At 33.5% G+C, this 13,789-nt stretch overlaps 1 protein-coding gene across 3 annotated transcripts in view; it reads left to right on the forward strand.

Moving 5' to 3' along the window:
• LRRIQ1 (leucine rich repeats and IQ motif containing 1) overlaps positions 1 to 13,219 on the forward strand; it is a 236,041-nt gene extending 222,822 nt beyond the window's left edge. For all 3 annotated transcript variants that reach the window (XM_086403705.1, XM_086403708.1, XM_086403707.1), the window contains exon 27: positions 11,459 to 13,219. In XM_086403705.1, the coding sequence (XP_086259831.1) occupies positions 11,459 to 11,601 (143 nt within the window). In that variant the 3' untranslated portion in view covers positions 11,602 to 13,219. The remainder of the gene's footprint in view (positions 1 to 11,458) is intronic.
• The last annotated feature ends 570 nt before the right edge of the window (positions 13,220 to 13,789 follow it).

The raw sequence follows: 13,789 nt of genomic DNA on the forward strand, positions 1-13,789 counted from the left end.
CTTGACTCCAGCTTGGGATTCATCCAGTTCAGCATTTTGTGTGATGGATTCTATGTATAAGTTAAATTAGCAGGGTGACAATATACAGCCTTGACATACTTCTTTCCCAGTTTGGAACCAGTCCATTGTTGAATGTCCAGTTCTAACTGTTACTTAGAAATCACTGAAGATGATGACTGTGGCCAACATATTAAAAGATGCTGATTCCTTGGAAGAAAAGCTATGACCAACCTAGACAGCATATTCAAAAGCAGACACATTACTTTGCCAACAGAAGTCCATCTAATCAAAGCTATGCTTTTTCCAGTAGTCATGTATGGATGTGAGAGTTGGACTATAAAGAAAGCTGAGCGCTGAGAAATTGATGCTTTTGAACTGTGGTGTTGGAGAAGACTCCTGAGAGTCCCTTGGACTGCAAGGAGATCAAACCAGTCCATCCTAAAGGAAATCAGTCCTGAATATTCATTGGAAGGACTGATGCTGAAGCTGAAACTCCAATACTTTGGCCACCTGATGTGACGAACTGACTCACTGGAAAAGACCCTGATGCTGGGAAAGAATGAAGGCAGGAGGAGAAGGGGATGACAGAGGATGAGAGGATTGGATGGCATCACCGACTCGATGGACATGAGATTGAACAAGCTCCGGGAGTTGGTGATGTACAGGGAGGCCTGCTGTGCTGCAGTCCATGAGGTTGCAAAGAGTCGGATACGACTGAGCGACTGAACTGTTGCTTCTTGACCTGCATACAGGTTTCTCAGGAGACAGGTAAGGTGATCTAATATTCCCATCTCTTTAAGAATTTTCCACAGTTTGTTGTGATCCACACAGTCAAAGGTTTTAGCAAAGTCAACAAAGAAGAAGTAGTGTTTTTCTGGAATTCTCTTGCTTTTCCTTTTTCTATGATCCAGCAGATATTGGCAATTTGATCTCTGATTCCTCTGCCTTTTCTAAATCCAGCTTGAAAGTCTGGAAGTTCTTGGTTCACGTGCTGCTGAAGCCTAACTTGAAGGATTTTGAGCATTACCGTGCTAGCATATGAAATAAGTGCAGTTGTCTGGTAGTTTGAACATTTTTGGCATTGCCCTTCTTTGAGACTGGAATGAAAACTGACCTTTTCCTGTCCTGTGGCCACTGCTGAGTTTTCCAAATTTGCTGGCATATTGAGTGCAACACTTTAACATCATAATCTTTTATGATATGAAATAACTCAGCTGGAATTCCATCACCTCCACTAACTTTGGTTGTAGTGATGCTTCCTAAGGCCCACTTGACTTCACACTCCAAGATGTCTGGCTCTAGGTGAATGACCACACCATCGTTTTCCAGGTCCTTAAGATCTTTTTTGTACAGTTCTGTGTATTCTTGCCACCTCTTCTTAACCTCTTCTGCTTCTATTAGATCTTTACCATATTTTTCATTTTCTCCCTTGCCTTTTGCTTCTCTTCTCTCAATTCTTTGTAAAGTCTCCTTAGACAACTGCTTCACCTTCTTGCATTTCTTTTTCTTTGGGATGATTTTGGTCACCACCTCCTGTATAGTGTCATGGACCTCCATCCATATTTTTCAGGCACTCTGTCTAGCAGATCTAATCCCTTGAATCTATTCATCACCTCCACTGTATAATTAATCATAAGGGATTTTATTTAGTTCATACCTGAATGGCCTAGTAATTTTCCCCATTTTCTTCAATTTAAGTCTGAATCTTTCAATAAGTAGTTCTAGATGAGCCACAGTCAGCTCCAGGTTTTATTTTTGCTGACTGTACAGAGCTTCTCCATTTTTTACATATATATGTATATAAACATATATACAAATTTGTGTTATATATTAGGCATGAGTCTATAATAGAGATGATATCCAATTCAATTAAATATCAAAATTCTAAACTTTTTAGAAGTTAACTTCTGTACCTTATAATTATATATAATACAGAAAATATTACAAATATTTTTAAAAGTGCAGCTTAAATTTATTTTCAAAAATCAAAAATTAAAAGTTTTATTATTTTGGTATTTTAAAAACATGAACAATATATCTCATGTGAAGGAGCTTTGGTTTTTCTCTCTGAAAGTATTAATAATGAATTCTATCCAACGCAAAGATTTGCTAATGAATTGCAGTGTTAATTTTTAATGTGGCTGACCCACATCAGCCATCTCTCTCCACTTCCACAGTAAGGGAACTTGATTGGGTGAATATAGTTGTAAATATAAATGACTTTATTTTATGAATATAATATGGTCACTAGTGCTTCACTGGTGAATTCACCTCCCCATTTTGTCATCTTGCTGCTCTCCAACCCTTCTGCCACCCTACTCCTAACCTGTATCTGCTTTGAAATTGCCCTTTTCAAGGATCCACGATCTCTAACTAGCATTTTGACCCTTTTGGCATCTCTGCTACTTCCAACTGATTCCCTGGATTCCATAACTTAAATTTACAAATCAATTATTTCCTCATTGGAAGCTTAGAAATGTTTTACCTTTAACTTAATTTTCTGTTGCTAGAATGGTCAAAAGATGAGTGAAAGTTATGTTTAATTATGTCCCTGTGCTTGCTGCGTTGCTTCAGTCATGTCCGACTCTGTGTGATCCCATGGACTGTAGCCCACCAGGCGCCTCTGTCCATGGGGATTCTCCAGGCAAGAATCTGGAGTAGGTTGCCATGCCCTCCTTTAAGGGATCTTCCCAACCTATAGATCGAACCCATGCCTCTTACGTCTCCTGCATTGGCAGACGGGTTCTTTACCACTAGCGCCACCTGGGAAGCCCCATTTATGTCCCTACTTGCATATTTTTCAGTATAGACTGAAATATATATATATAATAAATAAATTGAGTTTTGGTTCAACTGTCCGCTAAATCGTATATTGATTTTACTTGTATCTAGCCTTTCTTGCCTGGAGAATCCCAGGGACGGGGGAGCCTGGTGGGCTGCCGTCTATGGGGTCTCACAGAGTCAGACACGACTGAAGCGACTTAGCAAGCATGCAGGCAAGCCTTTATAAAAACTCTAGTTATGTAATTCTAGTGCATTTTCCTCAGATATTTTATTTATTTATTTATTGGTTGCACTCGGTCTTTGATGCTTTGTTGCTTCCTGGGCTTTCTCCGCTTGGGGTAAGCAGGGACTACTCTTCATTGCAATGTGCAGATTTCTCATTGCGGTGGCTTATCTTATTCCAGAACACAAGCTCTATGTGTGCAGGCTCAGTAGCTGTGGTCCACGGGGCTTTAGTTGCTCCTTGGCATGCGGAATCTTCCTGGACCAGGAATCGAACCCGTGTTCCCCAGATTGGCAGGCAGATTCCATTAACTGTACAACTAGGGAAGTCCTCCTTCAGATATTTTCTTAAAGGAAAAAATATGTAGTCTCCGGTATCCCATTAATGTTTTATTACTATATGTGCTCATGTAATTCAGTCAAAACCATTGAAATATGGGAGTATTCTTTGAACAGCTTCAGAAATTCTGGTAGTACCTAGAAGATCTTGATGGGTAAACAGAAAGGCAATGACATAACTGAAAAATAAAATTGCCTGAAAAAAAACATTTTGATAAAGTAATTCTTAAATTAAAAAATCATGTTAAGGGTTATCATATCATATATAGATACAGGTATATAGATGGGCTTCCCAGGCAAATCAGCCTGTAAACAATCTGCCGGGAGACCCTGGTTTGATTCCTGGGTCAGGAAGATCCCTGGAGAAGGGATAGCTACTCACTCCAGTATACATGGGCTTCCCTGGTGGCTCAGATGGTAAAGCATCCACTTGTAATGCAGGAGTCCTAGGTTCAGTCCCTGGGTGGGGAAGATCTCCTGGAGGAGGGCATGGCAACCCACTCCAGGATTCTTGCCTGGAGAATCCCCATGGACAGAGGAGCCTGGTGGGCTATAGTTCACGGGGTCTCAGAGTCGGACGTGACTGAGCAACTAAGCACTGCACCGCACAAAATATACATATGGATACGGATTAAGAAATATCTTTCTCTTGTGTTTCCTCAACTTAGAGAAATTAAGGATGACATTGTTTTATAATGGACAGTTTTTTCCATTGGAAGCAATGCAAAAAAAGATATTCATCTCACATTTGCTGCCTAATGATTTTCTTTATGGTACCATTATTTCTTAAAATTAAAAATGATACTATCTTCTTTTTAATAAACTTAGTCATATAAAGTCAAGTTTCAAATATGTTACTGTCACTTACTTTTGGGCAAAAATTTTAACTTCATTGCCTCAGTTTCCTTATCTTTAAAACGAGGGTAATAATGTATTGTGCACAGCTATATTGTGGACTGAATGAGATGGTGACTGTAAAGTGCCATGCCAGGGCCTGGAACATAAGGAACTCCTAGATCCCTGCTACTCCTTCAAGATATGACATTTTCAGGTCATGAGTAAGCTAATATTGGCAGAATTGAAGATAAATGTGTGATGAGAAAATGCGGACAATGGCACATACCAGTCTTTTAATAGACTTGATAGTAAAAAGTTGAGTAATTTTGTACAGTGCAAACTTTTATTGATGCTAAATGCACAATAAAGAAATTGTTTAAAATGTGCACTCTAGTAATACTTCTAATTAACTGGCATAGTTGTAAATGATAGCATTCAGTCTACAAATTCTAATAAAATAATTCCACAATACCATTGTCTATGCCAACTGTTGTAAAATTCATTGTAGAGGTAAAAACTAACTCTCAAACTTCTTAATTAAAATATTCAAACTTTAATCCTGACATTAATGTTATATTTATTCCACAGATAAAAATAAGGTAAATAAGATTTTTATAGACAACTGTGGCCAAGTTAAACTTTTTTCTTTTATGTATAATAAAATCTGGCTTTGTTTATCCTCTTGTTCTTATCCGAAATGTTTGATTTAAAGAAACATGTCAATAAAGAATCTTAGAGCTATATCATAGAATTATTATTTTTAAAAAAGTTTGTTCAGCAAGAGCTGGTCTCTAACAATATAAAAATTTTATTTTAAGGCTTTTATTTTATTATTGCTTAAACCATTAACTCTGATTTTTCTGGATCTCAAATTTTTTTGGCAGGACCTTTACGAACACAGATTTGTTAGGTCTTAATATTGTGTCCCTGAATAAACAAACACGTTAACATTAACACTTCAATCCTAAAAATATTCCTGTAACCAGATCTGGATAGTCAAAATTAATTACTATTATACCACGCTCATGTTTACATGGTTGCTGGAAACATCTAATAGACATATATTAAAAGTCTAGCACAGAGTAGGCACATAATAAATAGCTATTGATTTAATGTCCTTTAACAGCCCGATACAGCCTGTTTCCAGAATCTGAGACAGTCTAATGAAACAGTCAACAATGATTCCAGACATAGTTAAATATAACAGTTATTAGTAACCACAGAATAATATTTACAGATCTAAAACAGTGGTTCACCAGCAGTTGATATTATCCAGAGGAAGACAAATTTCAACTGTACTTTTGTGAAAGAGCTAGTTATACATATGTCAACTACATTTATTCTTTGTAATAAAAAAACAACTTACACACATTTTAACATTTTTGAGGACAGGATCTATGTATGCTCTATTGATAATATATTAAAGCATCATGTTTCCAACTGTAGTATTTTAGTTTTTACCCTTTCCCTCATAAATAAACTGACTTTTTTTTTCGTTATTGTTGTCACTTTCAAACCGATTTCTTACACTAGCTTAATGTGCAAAAATAAATGGGTATGGTCAAATGTGAAATGCATTTGTCAAATGAATGAAACTAAGTGCAATAATATAATAAATCCTCAGGCGAGTCATGTTTATTGTTGCCAAATGTCTCCCTGCTAAGAACTAATGAGCATGAAAAGGGATAATGAAAGTTTCCATGAAAGTTTTTGGGAAACCTATCCACAAGTCTTCACTATCTGGGAATGTGGAAATACATATTTGTTTTATACAAGTTCCATATGAGGATTGTAAAGATGAAATTATGAGAATAGAGTGAAATGGAAAGCAACTGTGGAATGATGGTTACTAATATTACTTGGCACATGGAAGTATATTGACAGAGGAGCTTCATTGAAAGGCAGAGGAGAACAGTGCCTGCTACATAATAGGCACTAAATAAATACATATTGAATGAATGTGAAAATAAAAGGAAGAGTTTGAGCTCAAGCTTTCAAAGATTCCAAGTGATCTTGAAAATCTAATTTAGGTTTTAAATATTTAAATGCCAAAGGATAACTGTGCAGTGATAAAACATTTGAGAACATGTTGGGAAAAATATGTTGGATAAAACATTTGGGAAACATTGACTTAAAATGCATATTTTTTTTGCTAAATGTTTACTTTCGGCAAAATTAATTAACATGGGAAAAGAGGGCTAAGACAAAGAACTGGGTTGTTTTCAAAAGAATATGCATATCACTTAAGTGTAAAAAATACTCTCAATTATTAGCATAATTCATGCCATTACTCTTTAAATACAAACACTTATGGACACTTAGTTATAAGTATGATAGAGTAGTGCAGAGAATATTTTTAGAATGATTAGAGAATCTAGGAACAGACTTTTTCTGAATTGACAAGAATAATGGACCTATGACCTGATTTTTAGAACCAACTGTATATAGAAGGAAACAGATGCCTAGATAGTTTATAGATTGTTAAATTTCATTCTTAATTCCTTATTGAGTTATACTTTCTATTAGTCAATTTATTAGTAGGAGTCAAATACTCAATAACCATCTAGTAGTTTGGTGGGAAGCCAGAAACACCAGGAAAGAAGAATTATTTAATGGTCACATGACAGAAAGCTAATCTAATTATGAAAAAAATCATAAAACCTGTTTAGATTTTATAACCAAAAATCACTAAATCATTAAAATAAAAATTCCCCATGGAAAAAAAATGAGAACAACATTAAACAATATAAGTACAAGAAACAGAATTTAAAGAAACTAGATAGTATTTTTAGCACCATATTCTAGCCATCCTCTTCTATGCAAACACATCTCTAAGAAGAAATCAACACAGCAGTGTGTTAAAAATAATAAAACCCAGAAACAGTGCACACTATAGGGAGGCCTCAAAGATTCTAGATCAGATATGAATGGTAGCTATTATAAAAGATCAAGAAATGCGCAAAATACAAAAGTAAAAATCTATGCTATATATCAGGATACCCCACCCTCTATGATATGTATTAGATTTTATGCACATTAGGAATTGCCTTTTCAAAATAAATGTACATAGACAAAGCAAATTATATGTGTCATGTTGATTTAAAAAGAAACATCAGGCATCATGATTTTTAGCAACAATAACAAATACCGTGGTAGTCTGTGGCTATCAATGTACCAAACATAACTGGTTTTCTTTTTTATATGTCTCTTAAATATTGGGTAAGAAGGATAACTGTAAATGTCATTGTCCAGTTGGGATTTCAAGAAACAGGAAAATGCTATTAGTATTTTTATGTCATAGAGAAAACTTTTATTCACTGAAAAACCTTGAAAACAATTTCAAAACAAGCAAAATCACCATGTTATATGGAGTCAATCTAAATATGATATAAACAACCCCTTTATTTGTTTTATTTTCATTCTTAGTGTTAGACTTTAAACTATCTGTAAATGATCATTAGAACTCAAGGTTGGACATAACAATGGCCCTTAAAAGCAACTGTTACTTGAACACTGTAATATCTACCTCAACCTCAAACTTACCCAGTGTAACTCACTCACAGCACTTAAATTGATGTAAATGCTTTGCTGCTAAGAATTTGTTCTGGTCACTTTCATTAAAATGCTGAATTTTTTTTTCCTTCATGCTTTACTTCTGCTGTTTCTGCTGTTAAGCAGTACAATATGAGAAGGACTTTGAAATGATTTTTATGTCCACACACATAGTGTTTCAACGAAAATCCAATGACGTATTACTATACATCATGAAATTTCTACTTTAACCTGTTTAAGGAAGTTTTTCTTATACATACCAGGAGCGTCATTCAAAGCATTTAACATATTAAATTACTTATCAAAACACAGCGTATATAGACCTTGACATTTGTTAAAGAACCAAGGATTTAACCCAAAAAAATTTTAAAGGACCAGAACAAATCTTTAGCAGAACACAGATTATGTGGCAAAGAAGCGACTTACTGGAAGATAGATCGTACTTATCAAGACATACTTTCAGCATATATGTAAGAGACTGGTTGGTTGATTTGTATAGTCACCTGCAAATATCCAGCAGACTGTTGTCAAAAAAAAGGTAAAATTTGTAACAATAATGTGCAGAAAAGAGAAAAACTGGCAAAGACCCTTTAGTTATAATTTTTTTATTCCAGGAACCCATCAGTAGTCTAGTTCTAATATCCATTTTTTTGCGGTAAAATCTCTCACTGTTGTATTTGCATGTGAGTATGTGATTTCAGAATGATTATACATTGACTTATTAAATTGCTTCTTTATTTTCTTTTTTCATTTCTAGAGTAATCATAGGACAAAGTAATAGCTTTACAATGAATGCCAGTATGTGGTTCCTTCGTAGACGTCTTGCTTTACTCCTCAATTTATTTCTGCATTTCTGGTGGTTCAAGAATTTATATGATAACAAAGGCTCTCACTAAATGCAATGAGAGAATAAGCTATATTGATTACTGCTCAAATTGCTTATTTACACATAGCAAAATAATGAAATGCAAGCGTAATCACATCTAAAATATTAAATATATATATATTCACTTAAGTGTTTATGTAATTTTAAAGACTAATTTCCTATAGAATTTTCATTCCATTCCGTTTGAAGAAAATGTACTTCAAAATTGTTATAAATCTATTTTGTAATATCACACAACATGTTTTTAAATTATAATTATTGCTGAAGGAATTATACTAAATAATGAAAAATTACAAGCTGCCTTTTAAATATAGGGTTACACTGTAGACAAGTACAAAAGGCTTGAAGATTCATCAACAGCTTCAAAGTACTGAAGACAACAGAACACTATTAGGAAAAACAATGTACCATACATAAATTTGTAGTCAATAGAAAAATTTTTTAGAATTCAGAAACACTGTTCAGAATCAGGATTTGGTCTACAGAAAGCTATATTGTAATGCAATTCATTTTGTTTAATTTTGAAATAGTTATTTTATAAATACATGAAATTATTTTTAAATATTTCAATACTTCATAAAGAAAGTGCCACCATTCTTACACGTTATCTGCCATATTTGATGAAAAGCTTATGTTAAGAATAAAGGTTTAAATAATACATATATATACTATTAAGATATTTTCATCAAAAATATTTAACCAATAATGAACTATGTTACCAAATTGTATTTTTAAATATATATTTATTTCTACTTATTAGCTTAAATAATGCTGGCAAGGAACTTTATTTAGCTTTCTCTATTGGAACAAAACATTTGTGTTAAGCTGTTTGTGGAAATAGGCTTACCCTTTTATCAAGCTTGATTTTTTTATCTTAAATAAATATACCCGAATTCTAAATATGTCCCATTTCTCAATCCTGCATGCTACACCTTCCATGAGGCCCAAGCGTTCTCCCTTACTGATGTGCTCTTATAAATAGATACTTGTTATCCAACAAATAGTTTATTCATCAAAGAATTTTTACTACCAGGGGAAGTCATTTGCTGTTACTATTATTGCTGCTGTTTTAAACAAACCAAAGTGGACGTTCCATTTAAAATATATATACATATATTTCCAACTTGGAGCTAGTAAATAGAGGACAAGCTTTGAGGATGCTTTCTTAATTTTTTAGGTCACTATTTTATCATTAGGAAATTCTTGCTTTTGTGCAGCAGTAACATCCTGTTGCTTGAAAGAGTTCTTGCAGCTTCACAAAGGATACTGTCTAACTTACCAGGGGTAGTTTAACGCAGGCTAAATCTGGCCAGCACATAGAAGCCAACTTCACTTGGCATTTCTCCTTTGTCTCTGCTGAGATTGTCTTCACAAGTGGCAGCTGTGAAGGCCTCTTAAACTGCACTCCATTCTAACTCCATCACAGACTTCTGCCTATAGGCATAAGCGTCAGCCTTTCCATTTCTAGAATAACGTTTCCTAAGACAATAGCTTTTCACTTTTTTTCCCTTGCCTTTTAGTAAGATTTTCTTTGTGGACTAATAAAATTTGCTCCTTTTACAGAGGCTCTTTAACACTTTTGAATTTATTTTACTAGTCATAATTCTAAGATTAAAAATAAAAAAGCAATACTCTGTTTTTAAAAAGCTCTTAAGTATAAGGTGGACTCTTACAATCAATTTTACCCCTCACGTTGTAGCAAATCTGAAATCACAGGCCAAATTCCACAAATGGTCTAATATTTTCAAATTTTTCTGTTTGAACATATACTTTAAAATATTTTAAGTTGGAGAAGTATTAATATTGAAATAAAATCGATATATTTCCCTCTAAACTTATTTAAAGACAAAAGCATCGTCATGAAGAAGAATCATGTGGTTTGAACCTTTGCCTCAAACCAGGACTGAGGGAGCTCTGGAATGCCTCATTCTGCTGCGTCTCAGGCCATTTTCCCCAGAGACAGCCCTGTGCACTTGTTTAATCCTCAGGAGATGTGAAGCAGACGACCATAATTCTTTACTAGTAGTCTTGATAGGGTATCTCGGGTTCTTGCTGAGTAACATATTTCTAAAATGCTGTCCCATTCTTATAACCACTATGTCCTTTGCACCTCTCACATTTGTTGTTACTTTTCTCTGGGTAAGTTCTAACTTGTTGAGTGTAAATTGTCATTTCTTCCACTTTTATAGCACCTGTTTACAAAGCATTCCCCCAGGTCTAACCACCTTTGCAGTACACTCAGGAAGTCCATCTTCACAGCAGCCCTGTAATGCATAATCATTCCCTCATTTATAAACCAAGACTCAGAAAGGCTGCGACCTGTCCCGTCATAAAGCTGTGTTTTATGCAGCCAGAACAGAACCCATGAATATCTTTAAAGTCTACATCTAATATACTTTCCCCCCAAATTTCCCAAGCATTATTTTTTTCTGAAAAAGTTCTTAATAGGACCACTTCTAAAACTAATTTTTAATGTACTCATTATTTATAAAATATAAACAGTTATAAAAATTTAAATTATGAAAACATAAGCAAATATACTAGAAACTTAGACATATCCATTAGTGTTGAAATACCAGGGATATTTGGATTGTAGATAGAAGGAATTGTTATATCTATTTAACTTTTAAAATCATTTTCTTTCATTTAACCTAAATATAATTTATACTAAATTTTGATTATATTATATTGCAAACAAAAAGGAAACATACTTTCTTTTAAACTCAAAGATCACGTAGTTCTAAAATGAATGTGACTGGCAAATATATTTCTTAGTTTTAAATATAATTTTACTTGGATCAAGTTAAGTGAATGTGTGCATTTAATATCACTGTCTAGGTTGTTCAATTCAGGGAATACTTGCACCAATGATAACAAACACAAGATCTTCTAAGAAAGAACGTATATCATTCCGTGACAATCCTGTACAACTCAGTGGTGGATGGGGAAGTGGCAAAAAGAAGATGAAAACTTCAAACTAATCCTTCAAGCTTCAGCATTCAAAACATATGGCACATGGCTTCAGGAGATCTGTGGCTATCTGGTCATGTTACCAACTGGATACAATGTTTTAGAGTACTGTATTTAATTTGTATTAATATATTTATTTCACAATTCTGTTTCCTGATGGACTTCTCTTATTTTCCATCTTATTTTCCACAGTTTTGCTATTGTTCCTGTGTTCATGTGGGATGACTTCCAGAAGTTAATTCTTGAAATATTGTAATGGAATTTGCATATCCAATTTCTTTTTTATTTAAAATGTTTATAACACATGTACTAAAGATGATTTTTGTTACCAACAATAAATTGTAATACCATAAATATATCATAAGAAAATATAGCTATATTTTATTGGAACATTTATAGTATTAATGGGTTATTAATATATTAATAAATTTTATTTGACTGTATTATTATAATTATATATTTCAAATATAAATTTTATATAAAATAATTCAGAATCGAAAATGAAAATAGCTTTTTTGTTTGTCATCTTAAATAGATTAGAGTTATGGTAAAAATATATATGTTCCATTTAAATTTAGATGACAGATTTAAATATCAATTTAATGAATTGTATATTTTATCTGTAATGTTTCATTCTAATCATTTATTAAAGGTAAATGCTCATTCAAGTTCATTAATAATATTCTTCTGATTCAAAAATACTCTAATTTTTTTAAGTGGCTTAAAATAATTATTGTTAAAAAAATCTTTCCAATTTTTTAAACCCTGGTCTTCTAATTTTATAAGGTTAATATATTTTCTAAAACTGCAGATGAGTTTTATTAAACTGTTACTATTGTGTGGTTAATATTCTGTGATATCTTAGCAAGTACAATATGCAAAATGCTGCATTTACCTTTCATACCCCTTAGGCTCTTTACTGAGTTTGGGGCTTTTTTCACCAAGCTAAATTCTCCAGTGACTTTTCAGTCTGTTGCTCTGTAATAGGATCCAGTGAACTTCTGGTTTGTTTTGCTGCTTTCCTTATTCTTTATTGAAATACTTCATTTTGAAATGATTAGCAGATTTAGAGATGCATTCATTTAGTTTGCATCCCTCATCTACTTTTGGAGCTCTATTGCATCTCAAGCCTGTAAATGTCTTTTAACTTGATTGAGATGGAAATGTTAATGAGCCTTGAGCTGTCAGTTGATAAAGAAAACATAAATTCATATGTTGTGGCCTAGAAATTGAGGCTTTGGAAGTAAGCTCCATGCGTAGTTGTTTTGTGAACGATATTATGTCATATTTTTACTAATAGCATCCACAAACCAACATAATGTAATGATGGAAAATATTTTATCTCAGCTTAATGTGAGCCCTACAAGAGAAAACCACATTAAAGCTGATATTGATGGGGTTTTATGGTTCATATGTGCAATCAATAAAGTGGAAAGGCTGGTATGAGAAGTGAGATGCTTATGATTAAACTGCTTTAGAGCCTAAAATAATTTAATCTCTAGTTTCCTTATTCTGTGATCTGTGTAATTGTTTCATAATATTAATTTTGAGGAAGATGATGGGTGTTGATGCTCCTTAAATTTGTAGGTTATGGCTGATTTATTTGTCAATAAAATAGTTTCCTAATTATGGAGTTATATTGGAAGTTCTTTGCAGCATCATTTATTGTGTCCAGCCCTAAAATGGTCATTGAAAAAAATATTTCAAAGTTAAAAATTATCTTTTTAACACTACTTCATTTGTGCTTATGATAATAGAAAAGGTAAATTTTAAAAGAGAATAAATTTTGATTAAAATTTTTCTAATTTTAAAAATTTAATAAAACCTCAAAAGAAATTAAAAGAAGAGATACGCTTTCTCCTGTTTTCTTGAAGAGATATTAAGACAAATATTTGTCTTTAAGATTTGGGAAGGTAGAAACATAAGCTTACCTTGTCACTTAGTGACTGAATTTTGAATTGACAGTAATGGACTTAGGAAATGCTACTATTCAAATGAACGTCTCAGAATGGCATTGTGTATGTTGCTGCAGCCTATGCTTTTTGCCCAGCCCCCCTTCTCAATTCTCACCTTCCTACCTGGCTGCCTCCCTCAGTGCTATCACAATCATCACCAATCACTTCTAATAACAAAGCAAATCTCTGATCACAAAAAGGCTGCTAGGATGTTTGGAGATTCCAGCATGCCTTAACAGGTGAG

Source organism: Bos grunniens, chromosome 5, assembly GCF_055505025.1.
Source record: "Bos grunniens cultivar Pamir isolate PY7600 chromosome 5, Bosgru_T2T1.0, whole genome shotgun sequence".
Classification (NCBI taxonomy): Eukaryota; Metazoa; Chordata; class Mammalia; order Artiodactyla; family Bovidae; genus Bos; species Bos grunniens.